The sequence below is a fragment of the Oncorhynchus mykiss genome, chromosome 10, assembly GCF_013265735.2.
Source record: "Oncorhynchus mykiss isolate Arlee chromosome 10, USDA_OmykA_1.1, whole genome shotgun sequence".
Classification (NCBI taxonomy): Eukaryota; Metazoa; Chordata; class Actinopteri; order Salmoniformes; family Salmonidae; genus Oncorhynchus; species Oncorhynchus mykiss.
This window is the reverse complement of record NC_048574.1, coordinates 72,803,974-72,826,041: the sequence shown is the minus strand read 5'-3', so window position 1 is coordinate 72,826,041 and position 22,068 is coordinate 72,803,974. Positions and strand designations below refer to the sequence as shown.

At 43.7% G+C, this 22,068-nt stretch overlaps 2 protein-coding genes across 9 annotated transcripts in view; both read left to right on the top strand.

Annotated features, from left to right (window-relative positions):
- Positions 1–17,506, top strand: part of LOC110534748 (zinc finger protein 829) — a 44,149-nt gene extending 26,643 nt beyond the window's left edge. For 5 of the 8 annotated variants that reach the window (XM_036933900.1, XM_036933907.1, XM_036933899.1 and 2 more), the window contains 2 exons: positions 15,787–15,859; positions 15,963–17,506. In XM_036933900.1, the coding sequence (XP_036789795.1) occupies positions 15,787–15,859; positions 15,963–17,152 (1,263 nt within the window). In that variant the 3' untranslated portion in view covers positions 17,153–17,506. Of the gene's footprint in view, positions 1–8,934; positions 9,684–11,234; positions 11,372–11,755; positions 11,972–15,786; positions 15,860–15,962 lie in introns of those variants that run through there. The other 3 variants (XM_036933903.1, XM_036933904.1, XM_036933902.1) reach the window with 3 other exon arrangements.
- A 264-nt stretch (positions 17,507–17,770) lies between these two features.
- On the top strand, positions 17,771–21,389 carry LOC110534782. Its single transcript, XM_021619729.2, has 3 exons — positions 17,771–18,581; positions 19,953–20,152; positions 21,142–21,389. The coding sequence occupies exons 1-3, from the start codon at positions 18,359–18,361 to the stop codon at positions 21,322–21,324; spliced, it is 606 nt and encodes a 201-aa protein (XP_021475404.2). The 5' UTR covers positions 17,771–18,358; the 3' UTR covers positions 21,325–21,389.
- The last annotated feature ends 679 nt before the right edge of the window (positions 21,390–22,068 follow it).

Genomic DNA, 22,068 nt, shown 5'->3' with positions numbered 1-22,068 from the left:
ACTTTGTTGATGCATCTTTGGCAGCAATTACAGTCTAAGTATTCTTGGGTATGACGCTACAAACTCGGGGAGTTTCTCCCATTCTTCTCTGCTGATCCTCTCAAGCTCTGTCAAGTTGGATGGGGAGTGTCGCTTCACAGCTTTTTTCAGGTTTCTGCAGAGATGTTTGATCGGGTTCAAGTCTGGGCTCTGGCTGGGCTACTCAAGGACATTGAGACTTGTCCCGAAGCCACTCCTGTGTTGTCTTGGCTGTGTGCTTAGTGTCATTGTCCTGTTGGAAGGTGAACCTACCTTTTTGGTAGCCTTCCTCAGATTTGTGCCTCAACACAAACCTTTCTCGGAGGTCTACGGACAATTCCTTCAACGTTATGGCTTGGTTTTTGCTCTGACATTCACTGTGAACTGTGTGACCTTTATATAGACAGGTGTGTTTCCAAATCATGTCCAAGAAAGTGAATTTACCACAGATGGACTCCAATCAAGTTATAGAAACATCTCAAGGATGATCAATGGAAACAGGATGCACCTGAGCTCAATTTCGAGTCTCATAGCAAAAGGTCTGAATACTTACAGTACCAGTCAAAAGTTTGGACACACCTACTCATTCAAGGGTTTTTCTTTATTTTTACTATTTTCTACATTGTAGAATAATAGTGAAAAACATCAAAACTATGAAATAACACATATGGAATCATGTAGTAACCAAAAAAAGTGTTAAACAAATTCAAATATATTTGAGATTCTTCAAAGTAGCCGCCACTTTGCATTCTCTCAAACAGCTTCACCTGGAATGCGTTTTCAACAGTCTTGAAGAGGTTCCCACATACAGTGGGGCAAAAAAGTATTTAGTCAGCCACCAATTGTGCAAGTTCTCCCACTTAAAAAGATGAGAGATGCCTGATAATCACATCCAGAAAATCACATTGTAGGATTTTTTATGAATTTATTTGCAAATTATGGTGGAAAATAAGTATTTGGTTACCTACAAACAAGCACGATTTCTGGCTCTCACAGACCTGTAACTTCTTCTTTAAGAGGCGCCTCTGTCCTCCACTCGTTACCTGTATTAATGGCACCTGTTTGAACTTATCAGTATAAAAGACACCTGTCCACAACCTCAAACAGTCACACTCCAAACTCCACTATGGCCAAGACCAAAGAGCTGTCAAAGGACACCAGAAACAAAATTGTAGACCTGCACCAGGCTGGGAAGACTGAATCTACAATAGATAAGCAGCTTGGTTTGAAGAAATCAACTGTGGGAGCAATTATTAGGAAATGGAAGACATACAAGACCACTGATAATCTCCCTCGATCTGGAGCTCCACGCAAGATCTCACCCCGTGGGGTCGAAATGATCACAAGAACGGTGAGCAAAAATCCCAGAACCACATGGGGGACCTAGTGAATGACCTGCAGAGAGCTGGGACCAAAGTAACAAAGCCAATGCAAGGGCATTGAAGATGAAATGTGGCTGGGTCTTTCAGCATGACAATGATCCCAAACACACCGCCCGGGCAACAAAGGAGTGGCTTCGTAAAGCTTTTCAAGGTCCTGGAGTGGCCTAGCCAGTCTCCAGATCTCAACCCCATAGAAAATCTTTGGAGGGAGTTGAAAGTCCGTGTTGCCCAGCAACAGCCCCAAAACATCACTGCTCTAGAGGAGATCTGCATGGAGGAATGGGCCAAAATACCAGCAACAGTTTGTGAAAACCTTGTGAAGACTTACAGAAAATGTTTGACCTCTGTCACTGCCAACAAAGGGTATATAACAAAGCATTGAGATAAACTTTTGTTATTGACCAAATACTTACTTTCCACCATAATTTGCAAATAAATTCATTAAAAATCCTACAATGTGATTTTCTGGATTTTTTTTTTCTCATTTTGTCTGTCATAGTTGAAGTGTACCTATGATGAGAATGACAGGCCTCTCTCATCTTTTTAAGTGGGAGAACTTGCACAATTGGTGGCTGACTAAATACTTTTTTGCCCCACTGTATGCTGAGCACTTGTTGGCTGCTTTCCCTTCAATCTGCAGTCCAGCTCATCCCAAACCATATTTATCGGGTTGAGGTCGGGTGATTGTGGGGGCCAGGTCATCTTATGCAGCACTCCATCACTCTCCATGATCAAATGGCCCTTACACAGCCTGGAGGTGTGTTGTGTCATTGTCCTGTTGAAAAACAAATGATAGTCCCACTAAGTGTTAGCCAGATGGGCTGGCGTATCGCTGCAGAATGCTGTGGTAGCCATGCTCATTAAGTGTTCCTTTAATTCTAAATAAATCAGACCGTGTCACCAGTAAAGCACCATCACACCACCTCCTCCATGCTTCACGGTGGGAATCACACATGTGGAGATCATCACATTTGGACTCATCGGACCAAAGGACAGATTTCCACCGGTCTAATGTCCATTGCTCATGTTTCTCAGTCCAAGCAAGTCTCCTCTTCTTATTGGTGTCCTTTTAGTAGTGGTTTCTTTGCAGTAATTTAACCATGAAGGACTGATTCAAGCAGTCTCCTCTGAACAGTTGATGTTGAGATGTGTCTGTTACTTGAATTCTGTGAAGCATTTATTTGGGCTGCAATTTCTGAGGCTGGTAACTCTAATGAACTTATCCTCTGCAGCAGAGGTAACTCCGGGTCTTCCTTTCCTGTGGCGTTCCTCTTGAGAGACAGTTTCATCATAGCGCTTGATGGTTTTTCCACTGCACTTGAAGAAACTTCTTGAAAGTTCTTGAGATTTTCCGAATTCACTTACCTTCATCTGTAATGGACTGTTGTTTCTCTTTGCTTATTTGAGCTGTTCTTGCCATAATATGGACATTTTACCTAATAGGGCTATCTCCTGTATACCACCCCTACCTTGTCACTACACAAGTGATTGTCTCAAACGCATTAAGAAGGAAAGAAATTCCACCAAATAATTTAACAAAACACACCTGTTAATTGAAATGCATTCCAGGTGACTACCTCATGAAGCTGGTTGAAAGAATGTCAAGCATGTGCAAAGCTGTCATCAAGGCAAAGGGTGGCTACTTTGAAGGATCTCAAATATAAAATATATTTTGATTTGTTTAACACTTTTTTAGTTTCCACATGACTCCATAGGTGTTATTTCATAGTTTTGATGTCTTCACTATTTTTTTACAATGTAGAAAATAGAACAAATAAAGAAAAACTCTGTAATTTTGTTTTTATTTATTTAACTAGGCAAGTCAGTTAAGAACAAATTCTTATTTACATTGACGGCCTACCCCTAACCCAGACGACGCTGGGCTAATTGTGCGCCGCCCTATGGGACTCCCAATCACGTCCGGTTGTGATACAGCCTGGAATCAAACCCGGGTCTGTAATGATGCGTCTAGCACTGAGATGCAGTGCCTTAGACCGCTGCACCACTCAGGATTCCCCATCGGGAATGAGTAGGTGTGTCCAAACTTTTGACTGGTACTGTATGTAAATAAGTTATTTCTGTTTTATTTGTATACATTTGTGAAAATGTCTCTCTGTCATTCTGGAGTTGTGTGTGTAGATTGACGAGAAAAAGAGCTTGTCATTCGTTTTAGAGTAAGGCTGTAACGAAACAAAATGTGGAAAAAGCGAAGGGAAGACTTTCCCAATCCACTGTATGTCTTCAGGATGTTATCCCAGGTCTCTTGTGTTTTATAATACACCACGTGGTTCATATTCTACATTATCCGCATACACTTCAACCTTATCTTCTTGCCCAGGGACCCCCTCCCAGGCAACCGATCATATGTTAGCCAAAAAAATGACATCTTGAATGATAATGGCAAGGAGAAATAGTAAACTTTTTATTTTATTTTTATGAATAGTTTTTGTAGATTCAGTATTTTGACATACCCACATTTTATAATTTGAAGAAGTTTAAACTCTAACATGGCCTACTGGCTAGAAAGTTAACTCCAAACACATTTTCGTTAAGTGCAGCTATTTAGCTGATTTAAACAAAAGCCATGTGTTGACAGAAATGTATGTTCAAGTAAAGAACTTACTAGCAGTCAGTGGCACTTGCCACGCTGGTAGCCTATTCACAGGTGCTTTTTCAAAGCCTATGTCAGACACGCCAGTGTAATGGGCTCCAGTGAGTGTAATTTACCCAATGTTAGGAAATGTGTTGACATCTTTAGAAATTAAATATTATCTCTTCTAATTCAAAATGTGTTTATTCTGTTTTTGCTAATGATATTCATAAACATTGTAAATACACTTTTCTCCACTTTTTACATGTGTATATATAATTATATTTATTTTTTTGCAGACCCCCCTGCAGTTTTTGTTGATCAATTCCTATAATATAATCAATAAATAATATTCTCACATTGATCCTAAATATACTGAAGGAAAAAAAAGGCAACATGTAAAGTATTGGTCCCATGTTTCATGAACTGAAATAAAAGATCCCAGAAATGTTCCATTTGCACAAAAAGCCTCTCTCTCAAATGTTGTGTACAAATGTTTACATCCCTGTTGATGAGCATTTTTCTTTTGCCAAGATAATCCATCTATCTGACAGGTGTGACATATCAAGAAGCTGATTATACAGCATGATCATTACACAATAGATTTTTTTGTCGATGGCAATTTGAATGCACAGAGATACCGTGACGAGATCCTGAGACCCACCTCCATCACCTCGTCTTTCAGCATGGTAATGCACGGCCCCATGTCACAAGGATCTGTATACAATTCCTGACAGCTGAAAATGTCTGTTCTTCCGTAGCCTGCATACTCGCAAGCATGTTTGGGATGGATCGACATGTACGACAGCGTGTTCCTGTTCCCTCCAATATCCAGCAACTTGAAGAGGAGTGGGACAACGTTCCACAGGCCACAATCAACAGCCTGATCAACTCTATGTGAATGAAATGTCACACCAGATACTGACTGGTTTTCTGATCCACGCCTCTACATATTTTTTAAGGTACAGTGTCTGTAACCAACCATCCATAGATTAGGGCCAAATGAATTGTTTTTAATTGAATGATTTCCTTAAATGAACTGTAACTCAATTGTTGCATGTTGCGTTTTACTTTTGTTCAGTGTATACTGTGTATTCAAATCAAATTGTATTTTTCACATGCGCCGAATACAACAGTTGTAGACTTTACCGTGAAATACGATCCCTTTCCCAACGATACAGTTAAAAAGTAAGAAAAGTTTACCAAATAAAAATTGTAAATTGTAACTCAATAAAATGACAATAACGAGTTTATATACAAGGAGAACCTTGTAAAGGATGGGTTGTTGCAGCAGACGACCACAACAGGTTCCACTCCTATCAACTAAAAACAAGCAGAAGCGGCTCCATGGCCATGGCCCCATCATGCCTGGTGTCAACGGCACAGGCTGGTCGTGTAAGGGTGTGGGGAATATTTTCCAGGCACATGTTAGGTCCCTTAATAGCAATTGAGCAACGTTTTCTTGTCCCAAAGAATTTAGGATGTTCTGGTGGCAAAGGGGGTCCGACCTGGTACTAGTTGGCCACTGAGTGTATATTGACACTATATATGTTACTGCCAAAATAATAGAAACTCTGAGGGATACATTAGGGAGTGAGGGATACAAAGTGTATTGAAAGCAGGTGCTTCCACACAGGTGTGATTCCTAAGTCATTGAAGCAATTAAAATCCCATCATGCTTAGGGGTCATGCATAAAAATGCTGGGAATGCCATTATTTTGGCTACCATTGGTCAGCGAATGGTTTGATGAGCATGAAAACGATGTAACCCATATGCTATGGCCCTCTCAGTTACCAGATCTCAACCCAATTGAACATTTACTTTTTACTCTTAGCAGATGCTCTTATCCAGAGTGACTTAATAAATGACTATCTGAACTAAAAGACTAGTGCCCCATAGTACTAATTTTGTCATCATGACGTGCTTTGAGAGGCTAGTTAAGGATCATATCACCTCCACCTTACCTGACACCCTAGACCCACCTCAATTTGCATACCGCCCCAATAGATCCACAGACAATGCAATCGCCAAAGTCATCGCACTGCACACTACCCTATCCGGACAAGAGGAATACCTATGTAAGAATGTTCTTCATTGACTAGTTCAGCCTTCAACACCATAGTACCCTCCAAGCTCATCATTAAGTGCGAGGCCCTGGGCCTGAACACCCTTCCCTGTGCAACTGGGACCTGGACTTCCTAAGGTAGGAAACAACACCTCCACTACGCTGATCCTCAACACAGAGGCCCCACAAGGGTGTGTGCACAGCCCCCTCCTGTACTCCCTGTTCACCCATGACTGCGTGGCCACGCACACATCGAAAGTCAATCTTCAAATTTGCAGACGACACAACAGTAGTAGGCCTGATTACCAACAATGACGAGACACCCTACAGGAAGGAGGTGAGGGCCCAGGTGGAGTGGTGCCAGGAAAATAACCTCCTACTCAACGTCAACAAAACATGGACTTCAGGAGACAGCAGAGGGAGCACGCCCCTATCCACATCGACGGGACCGTAGTGGAGGAGGTGAAAAGTTCCTCGGAGTACACGTCACTGACATCTGAAATAGTCCACTTACACAGACAGTGTAGTGAAGAAGACACAACAGCGCCTCTTAAACCTCAGGAGGCTGAAGAAATTTGGCTTGGCACCTGGAACCCTCAAACTTTGACAGATGCACAATAGAAAGCATCCTGTCGGGCTGTATCACCGCCTGGTACTGCATCGCCCGCAACCGCAGGGCTTTCCAGAGGGTGGTGCGGTCTGCCCAATGCATCACTAGGGGCACACAGCCTGCCCTCCAGGACACCTACAGCACCTGATGTCACAGAAAGGCCAAAAATATCATCAATATCAATCACCCGAGGCATAGCCTGTTCACCCCGCTATCATCCAGAAGGAGAAGTCAGTACAGGTGCATCAAAGCTGGGAACGAGAGACCGAAAAACAGCTTCTATCTCAAGTCCATCAGATTGTTAAATAGTCATCACTAGCCGACTACCACCCGGTTACTCAACCCTGCACCTTAGAGGCTACATGTACATAGATATGGAATCACTGGTCACTTTATTAAAGTGACTAGTGTTCCATTATTAATGTTTACATACTGCATATGTATATACTGTATTCTACTGTATTTTAGTCAATGCCACTCCAACATAGCTCGTCCTAATATTCCTTAATTCCATTATTTTACTTTTAGATTTGTGTGTATTGTTGTGAATTGTTAGATACTACTGCACTGTTGGAGCTAGGAACACAAGCATTTCACTACACCCACAATAACATCTGCTAAATATGTGTGTGACCAATAAAATTAGATTTTATTTACAGTTAGTGCATTCATCTTAAGATAGCTAGGTCGGACAACCACATATCACAGACAAGTAAAATGTTTTAGCGATCAGCAAAGTCAGAGCTAGTAGGAGGGGAAAAAGTGAAGAGCGAGTGTTAGTTCACGAAAGACAATTATGGGAGATTCTGGAGCTTTTTCCACCACCATCAACAGCACCAAATGATGGAATTTCTCGAGGAAGAAATGTCGCATCCCTCCAATAGAGTTCCAGACACTTGTAGAATCTATGTCGAGGTGCTTTGAAGCTGTTCTGGCAGCTTGTGGTGGCCAACACCCTATTAAGACACTTTATTGGTGTTTCCTTTATTTTGACAGTTACCTATATATTCTCACATTGCGTCCAAATTAAATCAGGGAGTTGGAAGGAAAGGACATTTTCCTATTAAAAGTACAGGGAATTACCGCAGACCAATATTAGTTTTACATGTTTTGAGGACAGAGAAGCTTCAGATTTTCTTTGTCCATGAGTTGAGTCAGTAAAGGAGCAACTTCCTTCAATCCATTTGATCAATAATGTAGCCTTGTCACTTTTATCCCTACCCACAAGTAGATACTATAAAGTATTACCTCAACAACCTCGAACCCAGGAACATTGAATCGGTACTGGTACTCCTTGTATATAGCCTCGTTATTGTTTTAATTGTGTTACTATTTACTTTTATATTTTGTAAATATTTATATTTTTAACTGTACTGTTGGGAATGGGCTCTTGAGTAAGCATTTCACCGTAAGGTCTATCTATACCTGTTGTATATTTGGAACATGTAACCAATACAATTTGATTTGATTTAGTAATAGCTGAGTTATAATACACCTGTATTTGTTTGGAGAGTTTTGTAGACCTCATGCCCGTCGACTTAATTCCTCCCTCCTCTTTTCAGGCCAAGTGTCCCCCTGACGCTCAAAACACAGAGTGAGGGAGAACTGTAGGATCCAGGTCCAAATTGCTATATTTCAATGTCCAACCGAAACCGCTTTTTCATCCCCAAGGGTTACTCTCTACCAGGTTCCCTAAAGAGGGAAGCAAGCCCCCTTCCTGAATTTCAACAGGCTCCACTTCTTCATCGAAATGTATAGAAAAGCAGCTGCAACAGCTGACATCAGCCAAGAGGCAGCTCCGGTGCAGCCACTGCTTCAAGGGCTCCTCCCACAGCCGCCAGCTGAAGATGCATGAGAGGGTGCACACCGGAGAGAAACCATTTCACTGTGTCTACTGTGGGAAGTCCTTCACCCAGTCCGGCAACATGAAGAAGCACCACCTCGTCCACACTGGCGGAAGGCCACATGACGTTGGGCTGCCTTGAGTGTTCCAGGGTGAAGTTTCCCCAAGGCACGAATCTAGGATATTCTTCCTCTCTCCCAATCCTAACCTTCAGGTTGTGGAAAATAAAATAATAACTGACCTAAGATCAGCATCTAGGGGCAAATTCACACATCTCCACTTGGTGTAATGATAGGCACGTGGTGTGAAAAAACTCCTGGCCCTGGTCGTAAGGAAAAAAGCTCCACACTTCTGGGGTTTTGAAATAAAAACTTGGTCCATGTGTTAACAGTGTGGAAGTTTTCCACATTGAACACTACCCTCTGTGTGTAGTGGTTGAGTTTTCAGTTCAACTGGCTTGATACTTGGTCCAGAGTGGACTGTTAATGTATATTATTAAAGGTGAAGATTTTAAACATCCTCATGAATTTGTATTGGTGCAGTGATGATCCAAAGTACAGTAATACATTTAAAAAATCATGAAAATTCATGAAATGTTTACACGAAATAGCATGTTTCTTTCGTAGGTACAACATTGTTGTAGCACTCCTGTACGGTAGGTGGCGGTGTTAAACTTTAAATTATACAGCCCAGCATATGATTACATTACTGTGACGAGGAAAATAAAGCTAGCTACAATCAAAAGCTATCTGTCGATGTTTAGCTTCTGGTATGATTGTATTTGTTTTACTAGATTGCTAGATACCTATATATCGTCATAATATAGCAAACACAAAGACTGTTTTCATATTGAAAAGGGGCCAAAAGCGTCGGGGGACAATGTCGGGTTCCGTGGTCGAGTTCCAGGCGCAGATAGCCTCAATCATGGAGGTGCTAGCCAACGCGGCTGTAGCCGAAATCTGCAAAGTTGTTGACGATGGCTATGCTGTTGTGCACCTGGAGATGTCCCAAAGCCACAAGGAGAACGAATTTCTCCGGAGGAATATGAAATTGATGGAACTTCAGATCGCTAGGTTTCGGGCTGAGAGAAAGTTTTCAGAGGGGTCCGTCCACAATCGCTTCCATGGAATACGCCTCATAAACAGACACAACCATCGAGAGACTGCAACGACAGGTTGGTGATGATGATGAATTTGACAGTGTGCACATAGACTAAATTACATGAATCTTCAATTGATCCCATCCATCAATTGTGTTTTACAAAGTTTAAAGCAAACATAATACATCCATGATTTATGTTATGTCAAAACATTTAGGGCCCAGCATGCTTACTTTGTGCTGTCAACACAGCTAGGATCCCTCTAGCTCTATATACACATTACACACGTCATGAACGTATTATGCTTGCCATGTTCTTTGTAAAAAGATAATTGATGGATGGGGGCATATAGAAAGTGATCATAATTTATTAAACTGTCATATACTATATATATATATAAAGGTATGTGGACACTTCTTCAAATTATTGGATTCGGCAATTTCAGCCACACCGTTGCTGACAGGTGTATAAAATCGAGCACACAGCCATGCAATCTCCATAGACAAACATTGGTAGTAGAATGGTGGTACTGAAGAGTTTGGTGACTTTCAATGTGGCACCTCCATAGGATACCACCTTGGCAACAAGTCAATTTGTCAAATTTCTGCACTGCTAGAGCTGCACCGGTCAACTGTAGGTGCTGTTATTGTGAAGTGGAAACGTGTAGGAGTAACAACGGCTCAGCCGTGAAGTGGTAGGCCACACAAGAACGGGTCAAAGAACGGGAACACCTAGTGCTGAAGCGCATAAAAAATGGTCTGTTCTCGGTTGCAACACTCACTGCTGAGTTCCAAACTGCCTCTGGACAATACATCAGCACGAAACTGTTCGTCGGGAGCTTCATGAAATGGGTTTACATGGCCCGAGCAGCTGCACACAAGCCTAAGATCACCATGTGCAATACCAAGCATCGGCTGGAGTGGTGTTAAGCTCGTTGCCATTAGACTCTGAAGCAGAGGAAACGCATTCTCTGGAGTGATGAAACACTCTTCACCCTCTAGCAGTCCCACGGGCGAATCTGGGTTTGGCGGATGCCAGGAGAACGCTACCTGCCCCAATGCATAGGGCCAACTGTAAAGTTTGGTGGAGGAGGATTAATTGTCTGGGACTGGTTTTGGCGAGGCCCCTTAGTCACAGTGAAGGGAAATCTTAACACTACACCATACAATTATGTTCTAGACAATTCTGTGCTTCCAATTTTCTGGCAAAAGTTTGGGGAAGGCCCTTTCCTGTATCAGCATGACAATTCCCCCATGCACAAAGCGAAGTCCATACAGAAATGGTTTGTTGAGATCTGTGTGGAAGAACTTGACTGGCCTGCACAGAGCCCTGACCTCAACCCCATCGAACACCTTTGGGATGAATTGGAACGCCGACTGCGAGCCAGTCCTAATCGCCCAACTTCAGTTCCCGACTTAAAGCAAGTCCCCGCAGCAATGTTCCAACATCCAGTGGAAAGCTTCCCCAGAAGAGTGGAGAATGTTATAGCAGCAAAGGGGGTATCAACTCCATATTAATGCACATGATTTTTGAATGAGAGTTTTGACGAGCAGGTGTCCACATTCTTTTGGCCATGTAGTGTAGTTCTAATTATTAGTATTTTTTAACCTCCCTTATTATTTCCAGGACCTACTTGGCAAAGCAGAAACAGACTTTCCAACAAGAGTTTTGGGAACAGCAGTATACCAAGAGACAGACAGCCCATAGACGTGGACCAAGAGGATGTCTCTCCATCAAAGCATATGGATGCCACAAGTGATGAGGTAAGTTCCAATTTTAACAGACGATTTTAGACTGTCACAGACTTATGTCTGTTTTAGTCTCGGACACCAGACACTTCCTTCCGCCTGGGGATGAGGTTATGTCTGTATAGACGTGTATGTCAGCACATTATAACCAGAGATGTTTGCAGTTAGTAAAGTAATACTCTCTATACTTTCAATGCATTTTTGCACAAACGGTTTGTAAACGCTCACCCAGAATACAGACGGTGGAGTTTACCCTCCACTACACCACTGATTAGAACACAATAACAACAAGACAACTACTATGAATTTCACTAAATCCCATGTCATGCCCATATCTCCATTCAGTAGATAGTGTATGCTCTGTCTCACTCACTCATCTCTCCCACTTAACCCCATCAGCAGTCAGCAGAGACAGAGGAAGGGGAACCAGACCTGCTGATCATCAAGGTGGAGGGAGAAGCAGATGACCAGGACTCTAGATTCAGCCACCCAGCTAGAACAGTGGAGGGCAGCAGAGAACTAACCACCCAACCGGCTGCAGCCACCACAGAAGACCCCGCCTTCCAGTCCAGTGGCCCCAGAGGCAACAACAACTTCAACAACACCGCTTTGGAGGTCAGTGGATCTGACCTCATCTTCCTCCAATCAGAAACAGGGAATGTGAACCAGGGACCACAACAGTTTACAGGACTTGAACCCAGAGCAGAGGGGCAGAGTCTGGACACTAAGTGTGACATGAACAGGGACCTCAATCTCCTAAGAGATTCTTTAAACCAGGTGTGGAGAGAGGTAGTAGCGACTGATGGTGGCGCCTCTGCTGCTCACACTAAAGTAATGGACCTAGGGAGTGGCTCAAGTGGGCCTAGAAACACAGACTAGCTCAGACATAGAAATGAGAAGTGTAGGGTTAGAAAACCACAGGTTTTCCCCCAAGTCATTCCATTCCTCATCAGAACATGTGATAGTGATTGACTCTGTATCCAGTGGCCAGCAGGTAAATATAGATTTTGAGTGGGGTCAGGTGGGTACAGCTACTGCACCACAGGTTAATGGGACTGGAAATAAGCAGGGAGTGGGAGTGTTTAACAGAAACGCACCAATGATTCACACCGAATCAATGAGAGACAACATGACGCAATTCGGTCCTCAGAGATAAATACAGGCATGCATCTTGACACAGGAAATGTAGGTGAGGCCAACAAAGCTAGTTGGTGTTTGTTGACAAGCCTCCATAGACACTCTGAAATACCAGGATGAGGAGCTCAACAACCAGTTCATACCTCACTTCCTGTTGGTATTTTAGACCAAGCACGACAATTTCATCTCACTTGATTAATCTCACCACACACAGTAGACTATGCACCGTAGAACAACCGTACAGTTTCCCGAACTGCCATGAGAGCGGCTTGCGGCAGCACGCTGTTGTCCACACCAGGACCACACCAGGAAGCGGGGGTTCGCCTGCATCTTGTGTGAGAAGAGCTTTGTGTGCGCCAGGCAGCTACAAATGCAGCTGAACGTCCACACTGGGGAGAAGCCCTTCAGTTGTGCACATTGCGGACGCAGGTTCTCCCACTCCAGCAATCTGAAAAGACATCAGAAGCTTCATCATTGAGAACTGACACAGAAGCAAGAGATTCCTATTGAAAAAAGCTGTTATAGCAATATCATGAGTCATATGTTTGCCTTAGTCTATCTATTGCATGTTAAAAAAATGTTTTATCATTTGTTACATTTTAGTAATTTAGCAGACGGTCTTATCCAGAGCGACTTACAGGAGCAATTAGGCTTAAGTGCCTTGTTCAAGGGCACGTCGGCAGATTTTTCACCTAGTCGGCTCTTACAGAGCGCTACAAATTTGCAAAACTTATGACATGTTACGAATTACGATTTGTGTTGGCTAACGTTAGAGAGGTGATAGCTGGGTTAAGGTTATGAGTTAGTTTAAAGGGTTATGGTTAGGGGAAGGGTTAGCTAAAATGCAAAGTAGCTAAAGTTGTCCATAATGAGTTTTGAACACTCAACCTTTCGGTTGCTAGACTTTTGCGTTGTTCACCCACCCATCCGCGCCGACCAACCACACTCCTTTCATTTTTGCCTTAAGTAACCTTCTTTCTTATGTAACTATACTAAACGTAACATATATTCATTTGAGGGTCACAGATTTAGATGTACTATGTTACATCTAGTCTATGAGACAAGGCTGGTTTACAATACAATGTGGTTCATGTTTACATTATCGGCATAAACTGTTAAGTTTTCTTAATTCCTTGGCTCCTTCAAGGCCAACAGCATCACTCACATTCACTTTTAAGGTTGATAGTGGTTGTTTTCTCATAAGAATACTGCGTGCCTCACAACGTTATAGCAGATCCTGCAATTGTACCGTGAGAGTGAAAAACTGTCCTTTTGTACCAATTTGTTCATTAAATCCTATAATTCCCTCAATAAATAATATTTTTTCAAAGAATTATGGTGCTTCTTATTTATTTTATTTTTTTACCCACTTTTTCTACCCAATTTTGTGATATCCAATTGCGATCCAATTGCGATCTTGTCTCATCGCTGCAACTCCCTAAAGGGCTCGGGAGAGACGAAAGTTGAGTCATGCGTCCTCCCAAACCAATGTGTCTGAGGAAACACCGAAGTCAGCTTGCAGGCGCCGGGCCCGCCACAAGGAGTCGCTAGAGCGCAATGAGCCAAGTAAAGCCCCCCAGCCAGACCCTCCTCTAACTCGGGCGACGCTAGGCCAATTGTGCGCCGCCCTGTGACTCCCGGACACGGACGGTTATGACACAGCCTGGGATCGAACCCGGGTCTTTAGTGATGCCTCAAGCACTGTGAAGCAGTGCCTTAGACCGCTGTGTCACTCAGGAGGCCCCTCATGGTGCTTCTTGACCGTAAATACAGTTTATTAGGTACACCCATCTAGTACTAGGTCGGACCCCCCTGTAGCCACGAAGGGATGCACCTGGTCAGCAAAAATGTTCAGATACGCTGTGGTGTTCAAACGTTGCTCAATTGGTATTTTCCTGTGCCAGGAAAACATTACACCACCTCCACCAGCCTGTACCGTTGACACCAGGCAAGATGGGGCCATTGACTCATGCTCCTTGTGCAAAATCCTGACTGCCATCAGCATGACGCAACAGGAACCAGGATTTGTCGGGCCAGTGCTAGCCAACGTGGCTGTAGCCGAAATCTGCAAAGATGTTCACGATGGCTATGCTGTTGTACCACTCCTCAATTGTCCAGTGTTGGTGATTGCATGCCCACTGGAGCCGCTTCTGCTTGTTATTAGGTGATTAGGGCTTCAATAGCCCATCCGTGACAAGGACCGACGAGTTGTGCGTTCCCGAGATGCCGTTCTGCGCCCCACTGTTGTTCCTCGCCGTTATTTGTCTGTCTGTGTCCCGCCTGTTAGCTTGGATTATTCTAGCCATTCTCCTTCGACCTCTCTCATCAACAAGTTGTTTTCGTCCACTGGACTGCCGCTGAGCGGATGTTTTGTTTGTCGCACCATTCACGGTAAATCCTAGAGACACGGTTGTGCGTGAAAGTCCCTGGAGGCCAGACGTTTCTGAGATACTGGAACCGCGCACCCGGCAATGACAATCAGACCATGCTCAAAGTTTCTTAGGTCGCTTGTTTTACCCATTCTAGCGTTCAATCAAACAGTAACTGAATGCTTTGATGCCTGTTTGCCTGCTTTATATAGCATGCCAGGGCCACCAGACTCACTGTTTGTAGGAGCGAACCATTTTTGTGAAGGGGGTGGTGTACCTATTAAACTCACATTGACCCTAAATATATATTCTCACGTTGACCCTAAATATATATTCTCACATTGACCCTAAATATATATTCTCACATTGACCCTAAATATATTAACTTAAGGGGGCTGAATAATTTTGCACGCCCAATGTTTTAGTTTTTGATTTGTTAAAAAAGTTTGAAATATCCAATAAATGTCGTTCCACTTCATGATTGTGTCCCACTTGTTGTTGATTCTTCACAAAAAAATACAGTTTTATATCTTTATGTTTGAAGCCTGAAATGTGGCAAAAGGTCGCAAAGTTCAAGGGGGCCGAATACTTTCACAAGGCACTGTATGTATTCTCACATTGACCCTACATAGTGTATTCTCACATTGCTTACGAATGAAAATCAGTCAGTTGGCAGCAAATTATGTTTTCCTTTCAAAAGTACAGGAAATTATTGCAGTCCCAATTTTAGTTTCAAATGTTTTGAGGACAGAGAAGCTTCAGATTTTCTGTGTCCATGAGTTGAATCAGTAAATTAACATCTTAATTCAAGCCTTCAGATCAATATTATAGCCTAGTAATATCTGAGTTATAATAAACCTGCATTTGTTTGAGAGCTTTGTAGAGCTCATGTCTGTCTACTTAATTCCTCCCTCCTCTTTTCAGGACAAATCTACTGTGGAAGGGGAGAGAGACCTCCAGCCATGGAAGAAAGAAGAGGGTCTGAGGGAGATGCCAGGTAATGATTTATGGATTGCTGTAATGAAAAATGACATACTGATTGACAACCTCATTGTTTTATTTGACTGCATATGACCATCATGCTTTTGTTGTCTCTTCAGGCACTGATAGTGGCCACAGAATGACAGACCCAAACACACCGACCTCTCTAGACACGGACCAAACAGAGCTCACTGAGCAGCTCAGAACCAAACACAGCATAGTGACTGTCAACAGATCAGACACTGTTTTCAAGTCAGACCCAGAGCCTGAGAGCCTGAGCCAGGTGCTCCAACTCACAGGTCCAGGACCTGTTGCTAAACAGCAGCGCAGCCTAAACCGCGAGAGACCAACCGATCTGCCTGTAAACTCCCGTAAGCGAAGAGGCAGTGATATAGCGAATGATCGGCCGTCTTGTTCTAGTTATGCTGCCGAGACAGTCTCAGGAAGCCCCTCGCCTCTCAAAAAGGTGAACCCCATTCCCCCACTTCCTCAGATGGTGAGGGGTGAACACGAGAATTCCCCGGGCAGTTCAGAGGTCAAGTCTGAGGTCATAGTTATTGACCCCCTCCATGTTGACGAGGGGGAAGATGGGGATGGCACGCCCTCGTCGTGGAGACAAGGTGACATCATGGAACCCAGGCGTCATCAAGGAGGACATAGTGAAGCAGATGCCATGCTTCTCGGAGGACATTCGAGTAACGCTTATCATCATCATCATCATCCTCACCCAGGTGTCCAGCCAGCAGCGAGACAGAACTCATCTGACAATCACTTCTACACCATCGGCTTGGACGGCGCATTCAACAACCGCCTCGGCACCTTTCAGGACCCCGCAACCACCGCCTCTGCTCCATTGGACGAGGGAACCGGGGAGCTGCAGTACCCCACCTGGGTGGATTTTCCTGGGAGCGCCCCCGACACCCACCTGGGCGACGTGACTGGGACTCATCAGGACAGAGCGGAGAGGGAGAAGTCCTACAGGTGCACCTTCTGTGGGAGGGAGTACCCTCACCTGTGCCAGCTCAAGATGCACCAGAGGGTTCACACGGGGGAGAAACCGTACGAGTGCGCCCTGTGTGGGAAGCAGTTCAGCCAGCTGTGCGGCCTGAAGCGGCACCAGAGAGTACACACAGGGGAGAAACCTTTCAGATGCGCTCAATGCGGGAAACAGTTCTCTCATTCCAGCAACCTGAAAGTGCATCAGAGCGTCCATACAGGGGAAAAACGTTTCCACTGCACCCAGTGTGGAAAAAACTTCTCCTTTCTGAGCAATCTGATAAGACACCAGGCAGTTCACGCAAGGAAATGATAGGTTGTATTGATTCGTTGTGTTGATTTAGGATTGTGTTTTCTGAATTGATTGGAAATTGAATGAGGTGTGTGATTGCTCTGGCTAAATGCTGCAACTCTGAATTTTTCGACTTGATAGTTATACACGTGTTCAACCAGTTAGCAAGTGGAGGATTTCCAACTTTCCCAGTTCCGACAAGCACCTACACGCGGCATTAAAGGTTGTTACCTGTTCTCTGTATTCACTATTATTTTGTATTCTGGAGCAATTTGTCAAACTTTTTTTTTTTAAAGAATGACTCAATGTTTGCTGCAGATTGTTATATTGGTTCAACATACAGTAAGTATCATGTCTATAAAGTTAAACTTTTTATTATACAACTTCCTACAGTATTTGTGTAGTTGAAAATAATCAGGCCAGAATAAGATTGTCACAAGGAACATGCTTGTGTTAACTTTAACGTTTTTTGTGATGTTTTGAGAAATAAACCAACTCATGGGAAATGAGATGAACATATTTTGTCTTTGAGAATAATGCATAAAGCTTTATCATCAGACGGTAAACTGTGATCTCAGTGTTTACGCCCTCTCCGGAAGTAGATGGTTTAACCCGGAAAAGGGTATTGCGCGGGTAAGTTTGTTTGCTAGCTAGCCTGCTTAGTAAGGTTGGCTTCATAGCAATCACAGAAAAATAAAGTGGTGACAGCTGCATAGAAGTACGGTATTTGACAAGAGTTAAAGGGTATATTGGGAGGTGGTGTCCCGTCCCCCAGGCCGTTTGCATGGTGTACTGTACTACCCGATAGGATCATGTAGTGGAATGGTAACGTTAGTGGGTTTTTAATGAGTGTAGGTGACAGCTGCAGAGAAATACCTTGGTGTACGAGAGGAGAGGGGGGTGATTTTAATGAAATAGGTGTAGGGTTAGTTGGTGGATTTATTTATTTTAGGAACAGGAATAATGAGAATTTAATGTAGGTAGGAAATGACTGGCCTCACTTTAGTACAGCAGCGGTGTATGCACATTTAAATTGTATGCGATAGGCCAATCCCGAAGAAGGAGAATCAAATCAAATGTATTTATAAAGCCCTTCTTACATCAGCTGATATCTCAAAGTGCTGTATAGAAACCCAGCCTAAAACCCCAAACAGCAATGCAGGTGTAGAAGCAATGCAGAGAAGAGGCTAGCTGGCTTGTGCTTGTAGTCAAATCATTTAAAAAAAGATGTTCAACGAAATCGTTTTTCGTGCGCGTGTAGTGTCCGTTATGGAAACTTTAACAGCAGCAGCCGTGCGAGCAGTGTATCAAATAATGGAAGAAAGCTACGCTGCCCTTCGTGTGGAAATGGAGTGTAGCCATGAACCGAACAAGAAGCCCCTGACGATGGAGAAGGAGACTGTGCAAGCATTTAACCCTTGCCGTTCTCCTGATCGTATACAAATGGAAGGTGAGGTCACAAATCAAATTATTTGTCACATGCGCCGAATACAACGTGTAGACCTTACCGCGAAATGCTTACTTAACATTACAAGCCCTTGACCAACAATGCTGTTTTTTTTAAGTAAGGAGGGGGGAGCAATAACGAGGCAATATACCAGGGGTACCGAGTCAATGTGCTGTGGTACAGGTTAGTCTTGGTAATATGTACTGTACCAGTCAAGTTTGGACACACCTACTCATTCAAGGGTATCTCTTTATTTTCTGCATTGTAGAATAATAGTGAAGACATCAAAACTAGGAAATAACACAAATGGAATCATGTAGTAACCAAAAAAGTGTTAAACATTTAAAAATTAATTTTATTTTTGAGGTTCTTCAAAGTAGCCACCCTTTGCCTTGACGACAGCTTTGATCACTCAACCAGCTTCATGGAGTAGTCACCTGGAATGCATTTAATTTAACAGGTGTGCTTCGTTAAATGTTAATTTGTGGAACTTCTTAAATGTGTTTGAGCCAATCAGGTCTGTTGTGACAAGGTAGGGGTGGTATACAGAAGATAGCCCTATTTGATAAAACACGAAGTCCCATATTATGGTAAGAACAGCTCAAATAAGTAATGAGAAACGATAGTCCATCTTTACTTTAAGACACGCAAGTCAGTCAATCTGGAACATTTTAACTCATAAAAAAGGTGCCATAGATTTGAACTAACCTGCTCTTGGCGATACTAAAATATAATTTCAATTCAAGCGTAGACAATATGGGGCGGCAGGGTAGCCTAGTGGTTAGAGCGTTGGCCTAGTAACTGAAAGGTTGCAAGTTCATATCCCCGAGCTGATAAGGTCGTTCTGCCCCTGAACAGGCAGTTAACCCACTGTTCCTAGGCCGTCATTGAAAATAAGAATTTGTTCTTAACTGACTTGCCTAGTTAAATAAAGGTCAAATAAATATGCAGTAATGTATTGGGCCTACTGCACAAACCTGTTTTTATTTTTTTAAATCTGAGAGGAAGAGCTCGGCTGGCATTTTGACCAGCCTGTATGGGTGGGTGCTTGGCCCACACTCAATCTTGGGTTAGGGTTATCACCTAGCCCTTTTGATTCCAATATGGCTTGTGTAAATGAGAGCAAGCGATCACCCAGGTAAACACTACACATTGGGGGTGAATGAAGGAGTCAGTCCCCAATAAATGTGGGATCCAATGTAAATCCCTTTAAGTACAGATCATCATTAGCTGTAACACTATGCAGTCAATGTTATGGCAACTCTTTTTTTTCTAGTAAGTTAGATATTATGGAATATGGGCCTTCGTAGCTAGGGTACTAAAGGTACTGTGATTCACAGTACCCAAATCTTAACTGGTATGTTACCCCACCAGGTTTGAGAAAGACCCCTGTTGATGAACAGCAGGATGAAGACGAGGCCAGCGGTGCTGATATGGAAGATGATCCCATGGACCACGATGATCTCACAGGTCATGATGATTACACTCCACTGTTACCGATGTCATCGCAAGGACCATCACAGCCTGTTAAACCAAAGACCACATCCTCTCTGGTTAAGCTTACAGAAGATGAGGTCAGTGGAGCTTGTGATCATATACTGGGGGCCTAATTCATAAATGAGACTATGAATTAGACTCACGTTTCGTAGCAAATTATACGTTTCAACGACATGTACGGACAATACCAAGGTAAACAATGCAACTTCTTAATGTTAAAACAAATAAGAAGCATAATTTAACGTTTCATGTATTAAGAGTTGGCTGGCTGGCTAACGTGAGTTGGCTGGCTGGCTAACGTGAGTTGGCTGGCTGGCTAACGTGAGTCGGCTGGCCGGCTAACGTGAGTCGGCTGGCCGGCTAACGTGAGTCGGCTGGCCGGCTAACGTGAGTCGGCTGGCCGGCTAACGTGAGTCGGCTGGCCGGCTAACGTGAGTCGGCTGGCCGGCTAACGTGAGTCGGCTGGCCGGCTAACGTGAGTCGGCTGGCCGGCTAACGTGAGTCGGCTGGCCGGCTAACGTGAGTCGGCTGGGCTGGCTAACGTGAGTCGGCTGGGCTGGCTAACGTGAGTCGGCTGGGCTGGCTAACGTGAGTCGGCTGGGCTGGCTAACGTGAGTCGGCTGGGCTGGCTAACGTGAGTTGGCTGGGCTGGCTAACGTGAGTTGGCTGGGCTGGCTAACGTGAGTTGGCTGGGCTGGCTAACGTGAGTTGGCTGGGCTGGCTAACGTGAGTTGGCTGGCCGGCTAACGTGAGTTGGCTGGCTGGTGGCGTTGCTTACATATGTTTGGGACATTGAATATATGTGAACATTCCATGATATTTGCTATCCACAGTGTGTTGCGTTGGAGCCAGTAATGTGTTATTGTCCGTGGTTGTTTGTGTGTGATGTCAGATATATGTATTTTGTATATGAATACGCCTTACCCCTAATCCTTAATATAATCCTATCCTTTCTGCATACACTTTAATTGATGCTCCAATAAATATGGCACCATAGAACTCTGTTAAGCCCCACAATTAGCCGATCTCGTTATTATTTTTACTGACCTGAAGTTATTTGTTACAGGTGCACCATTCGATTGTTCCTGTCAATGCTCTACTATCACTCACAAGATGCACAACCTGCTGCAAATTGTTCCACTGTCCACTTTGTCTCAGCTTTAAACCAACCAAACGCTCAGGATTACAGCGCCATGTTGATGTGCACCTGAAAAATGCAGTGTCCTTCAAAGGTGTGCGGATGTTTTAACCATGTAGTCTGGTAGATTGTATTATCGTTCTTGTCAAGATGTGCTTTACTCATTTCCGTCTCATTTTTCTAGATAAAAATATTTGTAAATGCAATTTGGACTGTAGGACAGATGGCCATTATCACTGCCCCCAGTGTGAGAGAACTATCATCAGGAGGGATGCCATGACAAGTCATCTGCTGTTGTGTCAAGGGGCTTCAGCTCCTGTTTCATCAGCTGCACTGCCCTCTACGCATGCTGTACTGCCCACGCCTGCTGTAAACCAGCGTATTAAAATCACCACCCATATCCAACTGCCTCATAGTCCAGCCTATAGGACTCTATGTGTGATCACTGTGGCTTTGTGCTCCTGAGAAAGAACTTGAAGCAGCACCTGCTGAGGAAACACCCGGAGATAGCCACTCCATTTGGAGGGAGCACAATCAGATCCTGTGTCTGTGGCACAACAACACGGCACCATGAAACATGCTGAAGGGACCAGGCGGAGACGGAGACTGACCGCCACCTGCACCATATGTGGGCGTCCGGTGACCATGAAGAACATGCGAGCACACATGAACAGAAAACACCCTGATTCCTGGTAGATGCCTGCTTTGCAAACAGAGGCATTCTAGCCTGATCCCAGATCTGTTTGTGCTTTTGCCTTTTGTCATTGAGAAGCAAAACAATTTGGCCAAGAAAAAGAGTATAAGGAGTAGAATGTTAGCAAAACAGGTTCTGGATTTCAGGATATAGGCTTCATG

Coding starts and splice junctions, on each gene's coding strand:
- LOC110534782 (XM_021619729.2), top strand. CDS start 18,359: ATGTTCAACGAAATCGTTTTTCGTGCGCGTGTAGTGTCCGTTATGGAA. Junction 18,582..19,952: donor TGATCGTATACAAATGGAAG/GTGAGGTCACAA, acceptor TTACCCCACCAG/GTTTGAGAAAGACCCCTGTT. Junction 20,153..21,141: donor TTAAGCTTACAGAAGATGAG/GTCAGTGGAGCT, acceptor TATTTGTTACAG/GTGCACCATTCGATTGTTCC.